The sequence below is a fragment of the Corticium candelabrum genome, chromosome 11, assembly GCF_963422355.1.
Source record: "Corticium candelabrum chromosome 11, ooCorCand1.1, whole genome shotgun sequence".
NCBI lineage: Eukaryota > Metazoa > Porifera > Homoscleromorpha > Homosclerophorida > Plakinidae > Corticium > Corticium candelabrum.
This window is the reverse complement of record NC_085095.1, coordinates 7681812-7703317: the sequence shown is the minus strand read 5'-3', so window position 1 is coordinate 7703317 and position 21506 is coordinate 7681812. Positions and strand designations below refer to the sequence as shown.

Here is a 21506-nt window from a genome sequence, read left to right as displayed (position 1 = left end):
AACAACAGCAGCAGAAATAAAATGTTTTTAAGTGTATCCGGGATGCTAGCTAACACAGTCACGTGAGTTGAAAACTGTACAATTGATTTTGATCGTTTACTATACAATTGTACTAATGATTATCTGCGAAAACACAACAACTGTACTACAACGGTTATATATTGCAAAATTACAAAATCTAAGCTTAACAACATACGGGATATTTTTAGTAGACGGGAGTAGCTACATGTATCACTATGGTAAACTGCGACGCACAAAATTTGACAGAACTGAGATCGGGAGCTTTGCAGGCCGGAGACTGGACGGTTGTTGTGCTCTACTTTCTGTTCTGTATCATAGTGGGGCTCTATGTAAGTAAACCATGCACATGCGGTCACAATTTCAAACTAATTGCATGTGTAGAGCCTTCACTGCACTCTAGTTTCAATCACGTTTATTACACAAAGCACTATCGTAAGTATAATTATTATTAAATGTACTTTACTGTTACACTGTCCACTTCAGGCGAGCTGGAAAACTAACCGTTCTGGTACAACTAAGGAATATTTTTTGGCAGGAGAGAAGCTGGTGTGGTGGTCTGTAAGTCAGCTGTGCTGTAGTCTGTGTTTCATAATTTAGATGGTGCACGTGTTGGTGTATTAGGTTGGTGCAAGTCTCTTTGCTAGTAATATTGGTAGTGAACATTTTGTTGGATTAGCTGGGCAAGCAGCCTCGTATGGAATATCAGTGGGAGCCTATGAATGGCAGGTAAATAATATAAACAACTCGTGTGTGTGTGTGTGTGTGTGTGTGTGTGTGTGTGTGTGTGTGTGTGTGTGTGTGTGTGTGTGTGTGTCTGTGTCTGTGTCTGTGTCTGTGTCTGTGTGTGTCTGTGTCTCTGTGTGTGTGTTGAAATTAATAACAAATTGATATTTGATATTTAATTTATTCAGCTAGGAATGCAATTTCAACTATTTTGAAAATACTGCGATTAATTAGTAAGTGGTAGCTTATGACAGTGAGCTGTGATTGGTCGGGTAAAAATGGAAGGGGGGTCATAGCTCTGATGGGCAAACTTTCACTGGAGGTACAGTACAGTACTACTTGCTGTTGAATCGCCTGTTACCAGGCATTCTGTCAAATGCTGATGGGTATTTAATTAGCTGGCATATAATCAGTCCTTTTTAATTAATTATATAGCCATTATTACTTTGGAGTCAAAGTTGGAATCAATCATAGATAGATGTATGGCCAGAGTTTTCACCTTTCTTTGTCTTGACTGTGAATCACTTTATCACTAGCAGATCCTGGTTATCATGTGTCAGTGGTGCTTGGAGCTACCCTAGATACTAAGAATGTGAAATATCAGCAAGAAATTTATTTTGGAGTTTCTTGAAAAAGTATAGAGGGATTTTTTGTTCTACGAGTTTTCATATCCTGGATGATTGATATATTATTTATAATTTATTATCTTCTACCTGTTGTTTCAGGTATTTATTCACAACTTGAGAAAAGTGGTGAGAAGTACTTGTAGTTCCGTTTTCAATCTAATCGTTGACTCTTTCAAGTTTGTCTCCCCAATAGCCATTGTATTCGACCTATTTCTTATATGTACAGTTTAGTTGAGCTTTCCTTTGCATTGCCATCTTTACTGTCGTCTAAGTGTATGATTGGTGCTTATGCATATGTTGATGTATAATTCACTAAATGTTAACAAATTTTATAATTTTGTCTTCTAATCAAGGCTATCTGGATTGTGTTGCTGCTTGGTTGGTTTTTTATGCCAGTCTACAAGGCATCTGGAGTATGGCCTACTTGATATTATCAAACTCAGATTGGAGTGCATCTGTTGTTGGTCTATTGAGCTAGGTGTCCACAATGCCACAATACCTTGAACGTCGTTATGGCAATCCACATCTCAGATCTTACTTGACTGTCTTGTCACTGTTCATCTACATTCTCACCAAAATCTCTGTATGTACTTCTTCATTTGTAATGGTTTTTGTCCCTTATTCAGCATATGTCAAATCTTCCAGGTGGATTTGTATGCAGGTGATGTGTTCCTCGAGGAGGCATTTGGTTTGAACGTTTACGCGGCTACTGCTATTTTGCTGCTGATAACTGGTCTATATACATTGTTTGGTATGTTGATCAAGTGTTCGACCATCCATACACTAGGACTACATGTGTCAATACAAGAATACATCTGCATGACTTATGTGTGTTTTACATTATTCATGGATATATCCTTGATCGAAACGGTAGCTTAGAAACATTCAGTTAATCGTGTTTAGTAGTTGAAGGTCCCTTAATTAATAATCTTTTGCCAGGGGGACTCTCTGCTGTTGTGTACACTGAAGTACTACAGACTGGCATAATGATCATTGGAGCATCTATTCTTGCGATTATTGGTAATTGCTATGTTTTGTCTATTGCATGGATTTACTTGCTTGAATTGACTCTATGGTGTTGCCAGGCTTCGTAGATGTTGGAGGTATGTCTGGGCTTGAAGATAAATATTTGAACTTGAGTGTAACGAAATGTCTAAACAACAACTCAGATGCAAAAATCAGTCATGATGATGCCTTCAGTATTGTCCGATCTGCATCAGTTAGAACTCCAGATCTTCCATGGCCAGGTGTGTTTTTCTCGCTCCCAATCACTAGCATATTTTACTGGTGCTCTGATCAAGTCATTGTTCAAAGAGTTCTTGGTTCAAAAGATATCAATCATGCTAGAGCAGGCACGGTGATGGCTGGCTATTTGAAGATACTCCCCATGTTCCTCATGGTTTTTCCAGGCATGATAAGTCGAGTCCTTTACCCTAAGATTGTTGGTGCAGACGGCTGTTCTAATCTTGCTTATCCAACGTTGGTCTTGAAGCTAATGCCTCATGGGTTGACAGGTCTTATGTTAGCTGTTATGATGGCAGCTCTCATGTCATCACTGGCATCCACTTTTAATAGCAGTAGTACATTGTTTACTTTGGATGTGTGGCTTCGTTATCGAAGTCGGTTGGGTGGAAAGCCATCTGAACGAGAGCTATTGATTGTTGGTCGTCTTGTTGTTATAGTGATGGTGGTTATCAGTGTGATATGGGTGCCCATAGTCGATCAATTTCAGAGTGGGTTGTTATTCAACTATATACAGACAATCAGTTCGTATCTTCAGCCACCTGTGACAGCTGTGTTTCTGTCTGGTTTGCTGTGGAAAGGAGCAACTGACTGGGGTGCATTTGCGGCTCTCTTGGTTGGACTGATTGTAGGAGTGACAAGGCTCATCCTTGACTTTGTCTATCCGTTTCCTCAAGGATGTGACTTTGACACTCGACCAGCTGTTCTAAAAATCAACTACCTATACTTCACCATCATACTATTTTTCATCTCACTGATTGTTCTGTTTGTTGTCAGTCTCCTCACTCAAAATCGTGCACGAAAAAAGAACAACCTTGCTGGTGTCACCTGGTGGACAAGACATGAAAAATATATTGAACAACAACCTGAAGATAGACTGCACCTTGCAGAACAACAGCCTTCTCAAGAGAATGCAAATTTGAATAGTCAAAGTGATGTTATTGAAACAAGTTGTAGTGCACCATATGGAACAATAGTGAATGATAACAATAACACAGAACAGCACCATACTGAAACTACAAGTGCTGAAGCAATGGAAATTCAAGAGGAAGTCAAATCAAGCTTCCAAGTCAGAATTGGTAAAGCTTTGTGGCATCATCTAAAAGGATGGCTGTTTGGTCACATGGAGTCTTATCAAGTCCATGAGAACATAGATGATGACACAGAGGAGTCACCAGAATGGGGACCAATACCAATATGGTCTCTACGAGCTGCTGTTGTATTATTGCTAGCTACACTTGCTGTCTTATGGGGACTATTTTGGTGACTTAGTATCCTTTGTTGATTGATACAATTCTCTAGTCAACATTGCTGATTGTCAGTTCTATAGATATATTTTGTGACTAACAGCTTTTGTCGATTGATTAATTTCTCTAGTCAACACTGCTGATTGTCAGTCATATTACATATAGGTATCTTTGATAAACATGAAGTGTAAGAGCCTCTGTGAATACATTATTTGGGTGACATACATAATGTGTGTCTAATTTGTGACTGAGCCAAGCATTGACACCCAAGAAGCAAGAAGCAACTATTGCCCAGTCTAGCAACAGATTCAGTATTGTAAACAAAGCTTTACACTCTATATGTGTAGACAAGATTATCATAGTATTACCATTATACCATTTGCTCTATAGGTGCTACTTCCACTATTGCACGCAGGTCTTCACAATTTTGGAAAACTTGCCGAGATTCCAAAATAAAGTCTCTACTATCAAAACTTACTGTTCATGGATATTACATCCACTATACACTGTAAGCGCAATCTTGCACAGCGGGTGGTCAGGCGACTAGCATATGAAACAATATGAGACAAATTGTTGCTAATCAAACAATATTTTGAATTCCCATTGCTGTCATACTGTTCTCAAAATGATGTTACCAAAACAAACATCATGTCATGCTACAGGATGGTTGCTGGAAAGCCAGATGTGATGATGCAGATGAGACAAGACAAGATGATGCAGATGTTCTAAATAAACAAGATCCACCACCCCACTTGTAAGCCATTGGAGCAATACTCATTAATTAAATATGATTCTAACATATCTTGTGTAACTGGATCATATTAATTAAATAATGCTATAGCTAATACAACAGTTTCACATCTAGTATACTCAAAAATCATAACTGTACCTGATAAGGTATGGTAGTGATCTAGCTGCATGAACAAACTAACAGCACAGCATTGTTTGAAGTGCTGATGGTCTGGTTGTTGGCTGGTTACAAAAAAACAAAAACAAATTCTTTGTTGCCTGTAGACTCTTGCTCCAGCTAACTTACAGAGTATGCTGACATTGGTCCTATTAGATGGGAATATCTTCGATAAGCTTCTTGTATGTGCCACGGCTGCAGTGCATTGGCAGACACAGACGTTGCAAGTGCAGGCAAGAAAGTCTGGATAAAACCGTAAATACACCAACATCAAAACATGATAAATAGCAGATAGAGGTAATACAGTAAACCTTTGCTTTTCCCTTCTTCTTTGATTTTGATGATTTGCTTGATGCCACTACTTGACTTACTTTATCAACTCCTCCATTTGCTCCCTCGACTGTCGTAAGGACACTGGTGGTACTTGCTGGGCTTGCAGACGGTGGAATTGCATTCGGTGTGTTTGGAGTCGATGGAGGTGACGATGGAGGTGAAGGAGGCGATGGTCCAGGTGACGAAGGTGCTGGAGTTGTTACAAAAGTGGATGTAATGCCATAGGCTGTTGGATTGACAGGCCGCTCCACAACTGAGGTATAGTCAGAAGACAGAGGATCACTATGACCATCGGCATCCCTCTTTACTAGCAAACTTAATTCAACAAGCTATAAGCATTGACAAGCTATAAGCAGAAGATTTCCATTTGGTCTTGTGGAGTGACTCACCTGCCCAACTGTCTCATATGCCAAATAGCCAAAGACCTCCAGCACTGCAGAACCTGGTTTCAGGTCAATCAGAGAGCCACAATCCAACCAGTCTCGAAATTTACTCAGTTTCTTATCTATCAAACAGCACAATATCCAAAGGGCAACATAAACAAGTAACACCCAGAATAACATACGAAAATTGATCTGGCGACATTCACTAAACTCAATATACTGAGTGTGATCCATACTGTGTGTCCTACTGTCTGCCCTCTGCATGGAATCATTAATCATGATGACCCTACTGCTAGGATTAAACCACACTAAAGTCTACCTCCATCCTGTCCAGGCTAACTTCATCCAACTCATCGGTGACCTCCAACTTACCTGAACAAACAAACCTGTTAGTGTTAAAAACATCTAGTAAGCTAATTGGTGCAAGTCAAAACCGGAATGATTGTCGGGGCTCCTTAGAAAGTCAAAGCATAATTTCCTCCTTTTAGAACAAGATGTGAGAGGTACCTTGACAGAATCTAGATAAAATAAGGGTCATTAGCAACAAGAAACCCCACAAGTTAAAAGACAAAAGAGAGCTTGAAATAAGATGAAGTACACACACACACACACACACACACACACACACACACACACACACACGCGCGCGCGCGCACACACACACACACACACACACACACACACACACACACACCTAAACAGCTCATCTCTGATGATGTATCATCTTCCTCTGCACCCATCTGCTTCTGTACTTTCTGACCTATGTCTCTGTAAGTGATATATCTGACCACACGCTTTAGTTTCTCCTACACAAACAATGCATACTATAGCATAGATCACGTTCTAATTCAATGTATTATCAGACAGAAACCTTGTTATGTCTTAGCAGAAAAACAACATCCTCTATATTCATAAATCTCCCACCTCTCAGATTGGTAACATCAACTGTCTGTACCACCTATCACATCATCAATAGATTCCTAGAGTATTCCCTCTGTTTGACAATAAGCAGTACCAGACGTCGAATTTGGTGTCGAACAATATCTTCTACTAAAGCAGCAGATTGTGACAAAGCATGACGCACATCACCAAAGGCATGCCTGTCATAGAAAATAAGTCAATAGTATTAGCCTCGTGTAACCACCTGGAGGCTCCAATCAAATTATCTAGAAAGAACTAGAAAGAACAACTCAAGACAGTCTCAACGTTAAAACAACAACAACACAGTAATCCAGTCCTCTAGTGGTTGACAAGACAACAGTACATACATAAAACATTACATAAACAACCACAGAGAAGACTGAACTCTGCCCACAGGAATAAGGTCTGTTCTGTGGCATTAGTGTGCTGCAAGTACAAATCTGATCTGATTGTAGTCAGTTCCACAGATTCCTATGCCTAGACATCATATGCACCCTCAGGCCTGAACCCAGCCTTGCACTAAACACTTAAATTTCATTTAGTAGCCTATTCTGCTGTAAGCCTAGCTAAGCCAAGCCTTGATCATGATGACTTGGTCCTAATGACTTGGTCCTAATCATATAGAGTCTTGACCTTAATTCTAATGCAGAAGCAAATGATCTGTATTGTGTGTCTCACCACCTTGAAATGACGTCAACATCTGCTGCCTTAGTCAATATCTCCAATATCAGGGAGGCCAGACTGTGAGTCTCCACCGCCCATTTACAATATCCAGACATCCTGTTCGAACCAATCAGCTACAGTTCCACTGATATTATCATATGTCACCAAACTCCTCCCCTCATTGAACCAGAACTTGCTATGCACGCAGATCAAAACAGGTGTCCGACTATCTAACGGAATTGTCACATCATGCAGACGCTGTTACTCAACATTGCTCAACTGGTCTATGAGATATGAGATGATATCTTTAATTAAAAACAAATGACCTATAATAACTGGCAGCAACCCAATATTCTGCTCTATTCTTTGGACGCACGGGATGGGAAGCCCAGTGAAGCTCGTTGCGGTCTTATCTTCCGCGATTCGTCACGTGTTTACCATTCCATACGTCGTCATCTCCGCCGCCGCCTCTCGGAGAATGCCACTCTGTAACAGGAGAGTTTGGATGGCCTGGTACCGCCCACCAATTGCCCATTGGCACTCTGTTGCAGTCGAACTAACCGCAAGTTCCACCCACCCATCAAGCTTCTTCAACCTCAAACTATCACATTTGATTTGAGAAACCCTGACAAGGCAACGAAAGTCTTGAATACGCTCGTTTTAATCAGATGAAAGAGTATTGCGGAACAGGTTTTTATCACCTTTTGTTTATTTGTTGTCTCCCTAGGCACTAGCACTTCCTGATCACTCCAAATGACAGAAATGCTTGCAAACAGGCATGATCCAACGCCAAATTGCCCGCTAATCAAGTAGAAAGCGTAGACATTACGTCTATTTTATAAGCATTCTGCACATGCCACACGCAATTCGGTGCTTCAACAAGCAAACATCTACAGAAGACGGGATGCTGCCAACGCGACAAAATGAGAAACACAAGACATCAGATGTAACTCGAGATTCCGGTCGAGCACGCAGACTCTCACACAAAACATCAAGTTGAGCGAAACATTAGCCTATCAAGCAGTCATATCCGATTTGCGGCTTTCCAGCTCATTCAAACGCCCAGCCCTGGCATGCACGTGGAGATAACAGCACGCGACGCAGCAACTCATCCAACAACAGCCGCGCAATGTCACAGACTCACGCTTACATCATACTCTGAATCTCTGCCTCGAAAACGAGCCTGTCGCGTCGTGTGCAGCTCCCATCTGTCGCCAACACTTCAGCAGAAAGCGGCCTGTGCTGCAAACAAGGAAGACAAACAAGCAAAATACGTATTAGGGGGCGTTGCTCGAAGCGGCTATTGATGGATTGCGGTTTTCACACTGCGGCGCGCACTCTCTCGCACTCAACTCGCCGGAGGTGATATATGCAAACAGTTCCAAGTCCAGAAAATAAACGTCTGCGGCAAGGCAAAGCAATGAGTTCATCGGAAAACAATATTTCATACTGAATAACCTATTCATGCTACCAACTCTGACGTACGGATGTCTAAGTGGTTGTTGGAATGATTTGATGTTTGCGGTTTAGCATGCGAGTCTTCTCAGTAAGAGTAACTCGTCGCATTCCGGTGCGAATGGCTTACGTCTCGCGACGTCTTGCTCGTCGACGGCTGTTGCGTTGAGGCGCGAGGCCGTCGGGCTGTCTTGCTTCTGTTTCTCGACTTCGTTGTCGCGAATCCTGAAGGGCAGCGGACGCTCTGGCTGGTGAGCACGACGTTTGCGGTTAGCAAATTCACCACTTCGCGTTCTACATTTTAATTGGGTTACCTATCGTTTGACCTTCGAATAACAGTAACGTTCGTACCAAATGCTGTTTTGCCCTCTGCTACGCTCCGATTCGCCGGTCAGAATCGGATCCCCGCGTTCGTGCGTCACAGCCGTTGAACTTCAGTTCCGGTATTACAAGTTGGAGCGAGGTTCTTAGGCGTGGCTAATAACCTAATTATCCAACCTCCACGATGATTGGTTGATACGCCAAAGCATGGGACTACTCGGAATTCGAAACAAAATAGATAAGCGTGGTGATTGGTCTATCAACCGGAAGAGGGTGTAACCGTGATACACGAGAACAAGCGCATATTGGGATTTGCGTAAAGCAAGGTGTCAACATACCGAGGTGGCATTATTAGTTTGCGTCGAGTACCAGTGGCTGAGGCGTGTGTTCGAACTTCATTGCCCTTATATACCAGCCCCGGTTTGAGGTCAAGCGTTAATTTTTCAGCAGGCTTCTAGTGGGCGATCTATTTTGCGGTTTGATCTGGAGAAAGCAACAGCGCCAATGCGTCTGACTATGGAAAGAGAGCCCGCTCCAAAGCGCAGCAAAGACTCGCTCGACATGAGCATGGTCGGTGCGCTAGCCGAACATCCCGGCGAGCTCGTGAAGACCGACAATCCTAACATCGTTTGCACCATTTTGCCATCTCACTGGCGCGTGAACAAGACACTGCCAGTGCCATTCAAGGTGCTGGCCGTCGGTGACATGGTCGTTCCGGATGGTGTCAAGGTCACGTTACTGGCCAGCAACGAGGAGAACGCCAGCGCGGAGCTGCGCAATTCGACGGCCATATTTCGCAGCAATGTGGCACGTTTTAACGATCTGAGGTTCGTCGGCCGCTCTGGACGAGGTGAGGCGATAATAGTGGATAAGATTTCACGCCCGCCCTTGCGGTAGACGCTGTTGTACACACACATACACACACGCGCGCACACACATACATACAGTCAGCATTCGCACTAACTGTTGCAAACGCGTACGTCTCGAGGTTGCTTTCCGAGAAGAATCCTTTTGTCTGTTGAGCGTGACTAGAGGCTGTTGCTAGAATGTTGCATTGAACCGGAAATGGCGGAACCGTTACGTCCTGCTCACACACGCAACGCGACAACCACCAATCGCATGATGACATCGATTTGGGTGACGAATGCTAATGCTCTAAATTCGTTTTTTTTGTTCAGGCAAGTTTCTCGATGTCGTCATCAGCGTGCAGACCGACCCGAGTCAGAAGGCTGTGTACAAGAAAGCCATCAAAGTGACCGTCGACGGTCCTCGAGAGCCGAGAAGTGAGTTGTTATGTGTGTGTACGTATGTGTTTATGCTCTGGGGCAAGTAGTTTGCGAGTCAGCTGGTGTGTCGTCTTCGTATTGTACCTTTGTCCACAACAGGAAGCGCGTCTGCGCGTGGGCGGCATTTTGGGCGGTGTGACATGTCGCGTGTGCGTGGTTTGTTATAACGCAATGCAGTGTGTTGATTTTATTGTTTGTTTCTGCCCACGTAATTCTATGACGTCGGACGAAACAAGTCTGATTTTTAATGATTTTTAGGGCATAAGGTGAGGGAGAAACTGATGCCGACTATGCCCGGGCATCACATGTCGCCCTATGTGAGGCAGCCGCTTATGATGACCAACAGCGACTTCATGCAGGCGTCATCGCTGACGTCAGTGCAGTCCTCTCTATCGTCGTCATCCAGCTCGTTGGGATCAGCGGGGGATACGCCCCAGATGCAGCGAGGAGTGTTTGCACACAGAGAGGGTTCAGCATTCAGTGCCATACCAAGTGGTAAGAAACATGATGAACAAAATGTTAAAAATTGAATTTTGAATTTTTGAATTTTTGTGATTAGAACATGCAATGAAGCGAAATCATGGATTCCCAGTGAGTTCAGTGGGTGTGGTGAGTCAGGCCGGGCATTCTGATATGTCGATGGCTGGAAGTCAGCCGTTGTTCACGACATCATCGCAGGAGATGCCATCTCTACAGCCAGTCGTGACGACTGCTGATGCACTCGCTGCTGTGAGTAGCCCGTTTGGTGGCAGACAGTTTCCCGGTGCACTAGAACGAGGCTTCGTTTTTCCTCCTCCGTTTGCGATTCGATCGCCGACTACGACAAACTTTGGATATGCACCGTTTGGGGGTGGAGGGCCACCTGGCCTCGTCCCTCTGTCTCCTCTTCCCGTCGGTATTAGTGGACTTAGTCTGTCGTTGCCATCTCCACAGACGTTAGACATCACGTCTTGTCAAGCTCCCCATTATTCGATGATGGGAGAACGACCGGCACAAGCTTTCGACGTTCCGGCCAGTGCACTAGCTGGCCTCGTCACATCGGCAGATATATTCAGTCTTCCGGTCACACCGAGAACCCCCATCACGCCGACAGTTCGATATGCTCAAATGCATGCAGCACAAGCTGCAGGTCAGCTTATGGCACCTCCGACCATCGGCCCTGGAGTGTCATTAGCCAGTGAACTAGCAATGGGGCATGGATCGTTCCAGTTCGATCACATCAATCATTATCATCCAGCTGCGATGGCTGCCATGTCGATCAATGGAGAGACGATGATGAGTTCTGGAGCACCAGACACCTACGTGCCTGCAATCACTCTGTCACCTCCTCCCAAGTCTAAACCTCTGAGCAGGAGTTCTTCGTTAATAAAGACTGAAAGCGATGCACAGGCCACGAGGCAGAGCAATAGTGGCAACACGGACGAGGACTCGGGCAAGGATCTGTGGAGGCCCTACTGATCCAACAAACAAGCATCCCTCCCTGTCGATAAGACACGTTTAGATTGTACAAATTGACAGAAATAGCGCTGGAGGACACTTGGGTTGAGAGGATTTATTTAGTCGTGTTCTAGTTGATTTGGTGATTTGGTTATTGCCAGCTTACATTTTATTCCTCTGGTCTGGTTTGAAAGTCAACGCTATTTTGATTGAGAGTAATAAGGACTGGATTGTAGCAGTTTTATCTTACTACTTAAGTTTACCTTGAATTTTGCAATTTTTTTGTAGTGAAATCCCGAGATAATCAGTTGACGCACCTGCCTGACTGCAGATTTTCTACAGGCTGTTTATGTATTATTGAGAAGTAGAGAAGTAGAACAGCGGTTGTAATCAACGTCTCAATTGTTGTTGTCTTGAACACTCGAGTTTCTAAACGCCACGCGTCTTACAATACTCCAAATTGCCTGTTTGGTCTGCCTCCCACAAACAGCTGGGCTACAACAATGGCGCTTCATAATCCGAATATGCTTACTCTGTTAACTTGTCAGCGGCTTTATGATTGAAGCCACATGAACATTAGACACGCAAATTGCTCAAAGATGCGAGGTGGATATCGAAGTTGCACACTAATGCCTCAAAGTAGGCGGGTGGATAATCAATGGCAAGCCGCAGCTTGATCTTTAATTGAAAGAAAACTAAACATCGACGGAACATTAAAATCAGACTAAACAGTCAGTATATCTAGCCAGTGCATTGAAAAAATTGCTATCTTTCTTCCTTCCACTCCAATGCGGGCCAGTTTGATGCTGACGCCTTTTTCAATTTGATCTCTACCTTTGTGGATAGAAGAGTGACGGAACTCTTGCGGGGATCAACCACCTGTTTGTGCACACAAACCACTAGGAGATAAGCTGTAGCACTTTTCAGTTTGAGTTACTTACACCGTGCAATTTCCAAAAGTAGTCGACTTCTCTGCGTCCGAAATCATACACTACGTGAACCTTGATCTGAGAAAAAGTGGTAGAGGAAATGTTAGACATAGAAAACATCAAAACACAACGTTACTAGGAATGTTGGCATACTGTAGTAGGATTTCCGGCTACTATCGTCTCTTCTGGCATGCTGTTCTTGGCAAATATAGAGATGACCACAGTGTTGCTAGTTTGAAAGAAGTCATATCTAAATCATTCATTTGAGGTTAGCAGAAATGCTCTATCAGGCAGAGATACCCCCTAATGACATGCTTCTAACCTGCATGGTGTGGTTAACTTAGCAGCTTCCTGCAACACAGGTAAAGAGGGTTATTAGTAGAGTGGCCTCAGCCACAACTTTTGTTATCAAATGAACAGAGGAAGACCACCCGGTGTACAAAATAATGCTCAGTGTTTGTTACTCTGTTTCTAGTGAGTGACTGATTGGACAGATGGTGTCAATGTGTGCAGTATTCTTTCCTCAATATCATTGCATGGCCTACCTGTAAGCTCCAAGATAGCAACGTCTGACACACACAGACAAACTGGACAGACGGGGGACAGACAATTAATACCCACAGCTATCATGACAACCATGCGGCTAGTATATTTCCTATGCCTCTTGCATCTTTTCTTTCTTGTCCTTTCTCTTTGCTAATGACCTACCACATGCTAACTCTGTGGCTAAGTCTTAGCTTATAAAACACACTATCAACCCTAATCAACTTCATAAATGATATTAAGATGTTGTGGGTTCTAGTAAAGCTCAAGCTCTGTTCAGAACTGTTAGTGAAAAATCAGATTATGACAGTAATGACTTCATCTTGAACCCTCTTTTCTCATTTCATGACCAACATTGCGTAGTAGGTGTCTAGTTCCATTCTTCAAGACGCTCATCAGGCCTAAAGTTTAAAGGTCACTTCCAAGAAACCACAGAAGAGGGTTCACTGCCACTAACACTCTTACTGCTTCCCAGTAATTGCCACAAAGAAACAATGGAAGGCTTAACATGAACACAAACCACAGAACTCTAGCCTTGCCTATCAATGCTTCACATGTATCATAGAAAGCAAATCAAGTTGACTGCAAATATACAACATATTGATTTCAGTGCCACTCAAATGTATACACACAAGGTAACGCTTGCATCATACAAGGTAACGCTTGCATCATACAAGGTAAACCTTGCATTACAGGGAGTGTAGACTTCCAACAAAACATAGGGGACAACTGAATTCTAACAACACGGATGAGAGCTATTGGCAAGTAAATAAAAACACAGCAACAACAAATCATATCCTGCTACCTTCTTGGCTTCCAATTAAATCTAGTGATGAGTCACCTTGCATTTAGTACCTACACTCCTGCCTTCATAGAAAAACTTTGTTTTAGGTAATTTGGCGTTTAGTAAGAACCATCAACTAAAGGACCATTTTCATTTTCTTAATTTTCAAATTATTGCTTTCTTCTGTAGCAATCTATTTCTGTACTTTATGCAAGAAACCTCACCCTACACAGTAAAAATAGATAATTTACTTCATGCTAAAATTGTCACTGATAATCTGCTTCACTAATGCACCACACATGCCCTGCTACCAAGTGTCAATACAAACAATCTAGTATAACCTAGTAACTGTGAAGAATTTTAAGCCCTTAAAGGTTGCAAACTCCTAAACAGATCAATTAAGCAAGATTAGAGAGTGAGGAGCCACAAAAGTAAATAATACCCAAATCATGCTTTACAGAGCACAACAAAAAGCAAAGAGAAACTAGTAGCCAAGCTGGTGAAATTAATTTGTGCGTGTGTGTGCACGCGTGCATGTGTGTGTGTGTGTGTGTGTGTGTGTGTGTGTGTGTGTGTGTGTGTGTGTGTGTGTGTGTGTGTGTGTGTGTGTGTGTGTGTGTGTGTGTGTGTGTGTGTGTGTGTGTGTGTGTGTGTGTGTGTGTGTGTGTGTGTGTGACAAACTGAAATGCCATGAAATGTGGAGCTAATTGTACAGATGCACTATCCAATAAGAAGTGTTTAGAACACCTGATTTCATTCGACAAGCCATTTGCACTGATACCGTGCAAAACAAATAATCTCTACCTTGTCTGCCTATCTGTAAATTGTGCTCTGTATGTAATCTTCATGGTTATGTGTACACTGTACATTGTGGTAGTCATCACATATGTGTATACTGCATTTCCTTGACAAAACAACATGGCATTCATTCATTCAAAGTACGAGCGTTTTTTTTCCAAGAAAATATGCTGAAACAGGAAGCAACCAACAACTCTCCTATCATGTGGTGTACCCTCATCGTACTATAGGTTCTGTGTTGTTTGATTTTACATTGATTTTGTTTACGTATGTATGTTTGTTTGATTACGTTTGCCTAATTCTTGTACACTCAACAAAGAATCTGTTGAGCAGAAAGCTAAACAACAACTGAATACAAGGCCCACTCTTGTGTGTGTGTGTGTGTGTGTGTGTGTGTGTGTGTGTGTGTGTGTGTGTGTGTGTGTGTGTGTATGTGTGCGCGCGTGTGTGTGTGTGTGTGTGTGTGTGTGTGTGTGTGTGTGTGTGTGTGTGTGTGTGTGTGTGTGTGTGTGTGACAACCGAGCAACACTAACGTAAGCAGTACTTTTACCTGTACAATTTACTCGCACGTAGTTTCTACCCTTACAATTACATAACTCTCTGCACTGAGTTGCCATTCAACTCTTACCTCCGCGTCAGCCCAATTATGTTCTCCCTTACTGCACGGCTCTTGTTGCAAAAACTGATTAAAATCACTTGTTTTACGTTGACAGCAAGACCAGAACTTCATTCTACAAACACAAACAATTGCTCACATCCATCCCAAATAACTAATTAAACACCATAAATATTAGCAATACTCTTGCATAGTAGAAACATAGACAAACTGACTAAGTAAGACGAAGACAACATATACAGCAAGTACAACCACATTATACACAGATACAGCAACTGCTCATACTGACACCCATTTTCCTAATTTGTATCTCAAAATCTACATACACCTAATACATTATTAGATGAACATTTACATTGTAGGTGTACATGAATCTAAATAAAAACAGTAGTATAGAGCTTTCTGCATGGTTAGGTTAGCAGGGATATACATGGGGCATTTTATGGGTCGGTTCTTTTAGTGCTCTAGTGGACCTTCCAGTCAGCTCAACATGCTCTATTCTAGTGAATCTATTTATGAGTTACCAGATCTACTGGAAGACATTGGTAATATATATGCATATTATACACGTAATCACAGGGTACGGTAGTACCCTGTATGTAGGGATTGCCCTGGTTATGAAGCGTTGTGGGTGTGTGGTCATCTTTTTTGCGCATCTAGAAAACATAGTAAATGAAGACTAAAATTTCTCAAAATCAACAAAATGAAATGTTTGTACGTTGTGTACTATATTCTATTTTTGTTTTGGTCACTAATCATCTAACAACCTAGAAAACAGTTGCTAGCCTCGGAGGCCCATGCGCCAATTTTGCTCTTCTTCTTTCTTCTTCTTCTCCACGGATATCTCTTTTGTACGTTACGTACGGCTGTGAAACTTGAAAAAATGCTTTAGAATTACCTGAACTCTATTCTTATGGTGATTAAAAAACCCTGAAAGAAATGTTAAAAATTTGTGTTTCTTTCAAGCAGATTGGATCTAACGACCGCCATCACGCTATTGCACAGCTCGGGCCAATCACAGAGCAGCATTTGCGATTGTTTTTGTCCAGGCAACCAGAGACAATGGACTAAGTGCAAACCAATTTAATTAATAGGCCAAACGTTTATCACCAGAACAGCATGTGTAATTCGATCATGTTTGCGATCTACGTCGCACACAGGAGCAAAAATGACAAATGATACCATGGTATACCATCACGCAACCGTTAAACCTCTAGACTACTTGAGTAAACTACCTCTGAATCATGTCTAACGAAAGCTGCTTAAGTTTACATTTAGACAGATTTAATCAATGCTAATGAAAACGCACTGATCTTATGCCCTACATTACAGGCCCTAATGCACACAAAGGCACGCCCTAGGTTGTGCTTTCGCACTCATAAAAACTTACCAAACTAGAATTTTAAAACTTTTTCTCTGAAAAAAGAAATAGATGTAGGGATTGTATAAAAAGTAACAGAAACAAGATCTATAGATAATATGAACCAAAGTCAGACATCATTAGTGAATCCTTCCAACCCCCACATTCCCTACATTTTACATTTAGTGAGTTAGAAGGATTCACTAATGATATCTGGCTTTGGTTCATATTACGTACGCGCGCGTGCGTGCACACACACACACACACACACACACACACACACACACACACACACTTCACATTATGCACCAAAGAGTCTTGGAATATATATATATATATATATATATATATATATATATCCAGACCAGCGCTTCAGCAGCTACAGCTTCTGTACACAGCTGGTGCAAATAGTGCATGCAGACTCAGCAGAGGCGGATCCAGGATAGGCCCCCGGATTACATTGCCAAACAAAACTTTGAAAATTGCTGCTGCAGACATTTTATTGCAAGATAACTTTGAAGATTCAAGCATTGACAGTGATGAATAGGACAAATCTAGATGGTTGGGTATGCAAGTAATGTAATTGTTGTTTAATACAATGAGACAGCTAAAGCTCTAATATTGAACCATAGAGTGTCTATAAATTACAATTTATATTATACACATGTCACAATGAACATATACAAGTTTGTGCCTCCAAGCCTAAGCACTTCTGGATACGCCCTTCAGTCTGATCGGTCGTGTACATGCAGAGGTACACTGTACAAGCGGACCGAACTGAAGTGGGTCGGTTCATTCTCACCCACCCCCACCCCACCCCCACCACACCCCCATAAGTATGCACCTAAGGTTAGGTTAGTCTAATGAATCATGATGAAAGTGTGACACCACAGTCAGTCTACATAGTCTACATGTAGAGACCTTTGATCCTACAGGCTATTTCTATATGGTCAAAATCGAGAAAGTTAAATGGTGTCCTTATACTGCACCTTATGGCAAGAAAATCATCTACAACAAAAGAATCAAGAATAATAACAAGTACAAGGATAAAATGTAATGCACTTGTTTTTTGTTGTAAACAATGTCAATCAGTGATACACATACATGTATAGTCTAGTAATTACAGCAGATTCTGTTACACAATCACTACACTGTACTAACTTTTAAACATAGCTTGCTTAGTAATTAGTTAATAATTTATTAAGAAAAGCGTGTAGCTATCATAATTTTGACAATGAAATGATTTTTATTGTAATTATTGTTCCAGTTATTAAAATATATTAATACTAGTAAATGAAGCTGTGTTTACACCATCGCTTCAGAGCTATGAGCGTCTACATTTGCAAATATGTGCTTGTTTGTGTGTGTGTGTGTGTGTGTGTGTGTGTGTGTGTGTGTGTGTGTGTGTGTGTGTGTGTGTGTGTGTGTGTGTGTGTGTGTGCGCATGCATGTGTTTGTGTGAGTGTGTGGTGTTGTGTGTGTGTGTGTGTGTGTGTGTGTGTGTGTGTGTGTGTGTGTGTGTCTGTCTGTCTGTCTGTCTGTCTGTGTGCATGTGTGTGTGTGTGTGTGTGTGTGTGTGTGTGTGTGTGTGTGTGTGTGTGTGTGTGTGTGTGTGTGTGTGTGTGTGTGTGTGTGTGTATTTATTGTAAACATCAATGTATATTTTATTAAATTTTGTTTATTTATTGTCATTATCATTAATTAATCATTAGTTTAATTGTTGCTAGAATGTAAACGGCAGTTCTCTGAAAACACATGGGTTTATCAATGTGATTAAAGATAATTAACTAAATACCATCAATGTCCAACACTACTTTGAATTCACACAGCTACGCAACTCTTGCACGGAGTGGACTTGTTATCCACGTTATGTCTTAATTCTGCATGTATAGCGCTCTTGCATCACTAAAAGTTAATAAATTAATTAACTATTGAAATGGACATCATTAGCATACTTTTATTGAATCGTTGCCATCTTTCGTTCTTCTAATTTGTTGTAGATAAAGATCGGTGTACGTCTCCTAGCTGCATAGAAAATACTGTGAAGGGACATCATGTACAGCTAGCGACCGGATCCAGAAGAAAGCAGCGTCAACGTTTCCTACAAATCTTTCTTGCAAGACGACGTCGATTGTTCATCATCAGTCCTACTTAGAACATATTGCTCTCTTGAAGATCGCGGATGACATGCTGGTGGTGCGCATGCAACGGTGATTAGCTAGATGCATGGTCCCATGGGCCCTAACTTGGCTTCTTGAAGAACGATGAATTCGTTTGTTTTGAGATTCTTTTGTAAAAAGTAACAAACGCATACAACTATTACCTGAACTTTACTCTGCGCTTCTCGGTTTGACGACAGTTTGACCGTAAAATGGAGGTTTATGACATCTCGGCTTTTCTGTCATAATGCGCGGGATTGTTACGTCACCCATTGTTGGTATCCCAAAAAACTGCTGATTGGCTCAACAAATTCCTGAGAGTGACTCACGCCGATATGCTATTGTTACGTCACGTATGATTTGCGTCCCAAAACGATTGCTGATTGGCTCGACAAACTCCCCGAGTGTGACACACGCTTATAAACAAACATACAAACATAGATAGATAGGTACATAGTGACATACCGACAGACAGACCGGAAGTCAATTCAGCCCGTTTAGAGTAAGCTTCTCGCGAAGCAGTCCACCACTTATGGTGGTGTCCTTCTTTTACGCTCGTAGCTAATAAAAATACGCGCGCATTGGGACTCCAAGGCTTTCGCATAGAAAATTTTGTGAATTTCAAACACTGAATATTAATAAATTAGCCATTCAATCAAACAGTGAATAACACCTGTACAATAGACTAACAAATGTGTACGTACCCTTCATGAAATATTGGAACTCCCGGGTGATAATGACATTGTGTATTCATCTCACCACCTTCGCCATACTATATAATACAAATACATCAGACTTAGCCTGTTGGATGATTGTTGCTTGTGTCTCACTTTCCCACATCCTCGATTAGTACAGATGGGTATACGACTTTGAGTTGAAATATGTTGTGACTGTTGTAGTTGGGATTTAAAGTGATTGAGGGCAGCTGTCAGTCTTCGGTCTACGACAGGTTTCATTGTCACCATCGGTAGATCATCACTATGGAAGACAAGAAAATCACATTAATAAGTTTAGTTTTCGTGTGACATGATGACCAGTTGTTAGATGGTTGTTGACAAGATGAGTAAAACAACAAACAGGAAGACAACTGAAGAACAAGTATCTAAACAAACAGACAAACAAACCGACAAACAAATAAACAAACAGAAAGACAAAGAGGCAAACAAACTGACACACAAGCAAACAAACTGACAAACAAACCGACAGACAAACTAACAGACATACAAACAGACAAACAAACAGACAAACAAACTGACAGACAAACAAACTGACAGACAAACAGACAAACTGACAGACAAACAAACAAAAAACAGACAAACAAACAAAACAGACAAATAAACAGACAAACAAACAGACAACTGACAGACAAACAAACAAACACACACAAACAAACAAACACACAGACAAACAAACAAAGAGAAACAAAAAACAGACAAACAGACAGACAGACAGACAAAGAAACAAACAGACAAACAAAAAACAGACAAACAAAACAGACAAACAAACAAACAAAAACAGACAAACAACAAAAACATACAAACAAACAAACAGACCAATAAACAAATAAACAAACAGACAAACAAACAGACCAATAAACAAACAAACAAACAAACCAATAAAAAACAAAAACAGACAAACAAACAAACAGACCAATAAACAAACAAACATAAAGACAAACACAAAAACAAACAAACAAACAAACAGACCAATAAACAAACAAACAAACAGACAAACAAACAAACAAACAAACAAACCAATAAAAAACAAAAACAGACAAACAAACAAACAGACCAATAAACAAACAAACAGATAGACAAACAAACAGACAAACAAACAGACAAACAGACAGACAAACAGACAGACAAACAAAGACCAATAAACAAACAAACAAACAGACAGACAAACAAACAAACAAACAGACAGACAAACAAACAGACAGACAAACAGCCAGACCAATAAACAAACAGACAAACAGAAAGACAAACACAGAAACAGACAAACAAACAACAGACTAACAAAGAGACCGACAGACAGACAAACAGACAGACAAACAGACAGACAGACAGACAACAGATCGTGCACATAATCAACCTTGGCCTTTCTTCTACTTCAATTGGCTTGTTCATAGGCTGCTGAGGGCTCCCACCATGAAGTACCTACCAACACATACCACAACACATTAAATCCACCAAGACATACCACATTAAATCCACCACACAATTTCCATTGCTAACACACAAGCAACATATTAATTAACTTAATAAATTTTATAATATAATAATTAATTAATTAGTTAATTAATTACCACATATTAATAATTTAGTTAATCATTAATGTCCTATGAGTGTTGATCAACTCACGGCTTACTTCTCCTTGTGCCAACGTTTCCTCTTGTTTTGGCTTCTCTGGTTCTGGTGGTTTGATGTTGCTGTGGTATGATACCTTACATCCCTTGGAACAAAGATAAATAATAATGGTGGAAAACGAATAAAAGGAAATGATTAATGGTAACTCACAGGAACATTCAGAAACTCTGTAAAATCGGTTGACTTTTTATTGCAGCAATTCCATCCCTGACATCAAAAAAGGTTAATCGTTAATACCGCAACATTTGTGCGTGTTTATGAGTGTATTTGAAAGGTAAGAAAGCTTAGAGACAAACATACAGTATATGCAGACAACAAACAGATAAACACACATACAGAATAAACAAACAGATAAACAAGCAAACAAACAGACAATAAAAGACAAA

At 41.2% G+C, this 21506-nt stretch overlaps 4 protein-coding genes and 1 long non-coding RNA gene across 7 annotated transcripts in view; 3 read left to right on the top strand and 2 right to left on the bottom strand.

Annotated features, from left to right (window-relative positions):
- Positions 1–218: 218 nt before the first annotated feature.
- LOC134187487 (sodium/mannose cotransporter SLC5A10-like) lies at positions 219–4527 on the top strand. The gene is made up of 8 exons (XM_062655620.1): positions 219–350; positions 505–579; positions 643–747; positions 1724–1783; positions 1849–1953; positions 2016–2121; positions 2310–2390; positions 2456–4527. The coding sequence occupies exons 1-8, from the start codon at positions 237–239 to the stop codon at positions 3877–3879; spliced, it is 2070 nt and encodes a 689-aa protein (XP_062511604.1). The 5' UTR covers positions 219–236; the 3' UTR covers positions 3880–4527.
- Positions 4528–4660: 133 nt separating this feature from the next.
- On the bottom strand, positions 4661–8993 carry LOC134187489 (transcription initiation protein SPT3 homolog). Of its 3 annotated transcripts, XM_062655624.1 has the most exons (13): positions 8873–8993; positions 8652–8815; positions 8217–8308; positions 6498–6582; positions 6354–6440; positions 6177–6288; positions 5917–6000; positions 5802–5854; positions 5665–5740; positions 5489–5604; positions 5078–5428; positions 4896–5009; positions 4661–4831 (listed from the first exon to the last, which is right to left on the bottom strand). In XM_062655624.1, the coding sequence occupies exons 3-13, from the start codon at positions 8219–8221 to the stop codon at positions 4787–4789; spliced, it is 1128 nt and encodes a 375-aa protein (XP_062511608.1). In that variant the 5' UTR covers positions 8222–8308; positions 8652–8815; positions 8873–8993; the 3' UTR covers positions 4661–4786. The 3 variants fall into 3 exon arrangements, with proteins under 3 accessions (XP_062511608.1, XP_062511607.1, XP_062511606.1); XM_062655623.1 differs by lacking the exons at positions 8217–8308; positions 8652–8815; positions 8873–8993 and adding an exon at positions 7505–7738; XM_062655622.1 differs by lacking the exons at positions 8217–8308; positions 8652–8815; positions 8873–8993 and adding an exon at positions 7085–7367.
- Positions 8994–9204: 211 nt separating this feature from the next.
- LOC134187488 (runt-related transcription factor 3-like) lies at positions 9205–11967 on the top strand. Its single transcript, XM_062655621.1, has 4 exons — positions 9205–9692; positions 10021–10125; positions 10387–10623; positions 10688–11967. The coding sequence occupies exons 1-4, from the start codon at positions 9347–9349 to the stop codon at positions 11584–11586; spliced, it is 1587 nt and encodes a 528-aa protein (XP_062511605.1). The 5' UTR covers positions 9205–9346; the 3' UTR covers positions 11587–11967.
- LOC134187490 (cysteine and histidine-rich domain-containing protein 1-like) overlaps positions 11677–21506 on the bottom strand; it is an 11714-nt gene continuing 1884 nt past the window's right edge. Inside the window, exons 3-12 of the mRNA XM_062655625.1 lie at positions 21271–21327; positions 21122–21205; positions 20846–20910; positions 19585–19732; positions 19459–19526; positions 15248–15350; positions 12817–12845; positions 12648–12744; positions 12507–12572; positions 11677–12444 (exon numbers count right to left, since the gene is read on the bottom strand). Of these exons, the coding sequence (XP_062511609.1) occupies positions 12331–12444; positions 12507–12572; positions 12648–12744; positions 12817–12845; positions 15248–15350; positions 19459–19526; positions 19585–19732; positions 20846–20910; positions 21122–21205; positions 21271–21327 (831 nt within the window). The 3' untranslated portion in view covers positions 11677–12330. The remainder of the gene's footprint in view (positions 12445–12506; positions 12573–12647; positions 12745–12816; positions 12846–15247; positions 15351–19458; positions 19527–19584; positions 19733–20845; positions 20911–21121; positions 21206–21270; positions 21328–21506) is intronic.
- On the top strand, positions 13320–13535 carry LOC134187491 (uncharacterized). The gene is made up of 3 exons (XR_009971119.1): positions 13320–13346; positions 13401–13451; positions 13513–13535. It is a non-coding gene; the product is annotated as an uncharacterized LOC134187491 (long non-coding RNA).

Coding starts and splice junctions, on each gene's coding strand:
- LOC134187487 (XM_062655620.1), top strand. CDS start 237: ATGGTAAACTGCGACGCACAAAATTTGACAGAACTGAGATCGGGAGCT. Junction 2,122..2,309: donor TGGTCTATATACATTGTTTG/GTATGTTGATCA, acceptor ATCTTTTGCCAG/GGGGACTCTCTGCTGTTGTG. Junction 2,391..2,455: donor ATCTATTCTTGCGATTATTG/GTAATTGCTATG, acceptor TGGTGTTGCCAG/GCTTCGTAGATGTTGGAGGT.
- LOC134187489 (XM_062655622.1), bottom strand. CDS start 7,182: ATGTCTGGATATTGTAAATGGGCGGTGGAGACTCACAGTCTGGCCTCC. Junction 6,583..7,084: donor GATGTTGACGTCATTTCAAG/GTGGTGAGACAC, acceptor TTTCTATGACAG/GCATGCCTTTGGTGATGTGC. Junction 6,001..6,176: donor ATCAGAGATGAGCTGTTTAG/GTGTGTGTGTGT, acceptor TATTTTATCTAG/ATTCTGTCAAGGTACCTCTC.
- LOC134187488 (XM_062655621.1), top strand. CDS start 9,347: ATGCGTCTGACTATGGAAAGAGAGCCCGCTCCAAAGCGCAGCAAAGAC. Junction 9,693..10,020: donor CGTCGGCCGCTCTGGACGAG/GTGAGGCGATAA, acceptor TTTTTTGTTCAG/GCAAGTTTCTCGATGTCGTC. Junction 10,126..10,386: donor CGGTCCTCGAGAGCCGAGAA/GTGAGTTGTTAT, acceptor AATGATTTTTAG/GGCATAAGGTGAGGGAGAAA.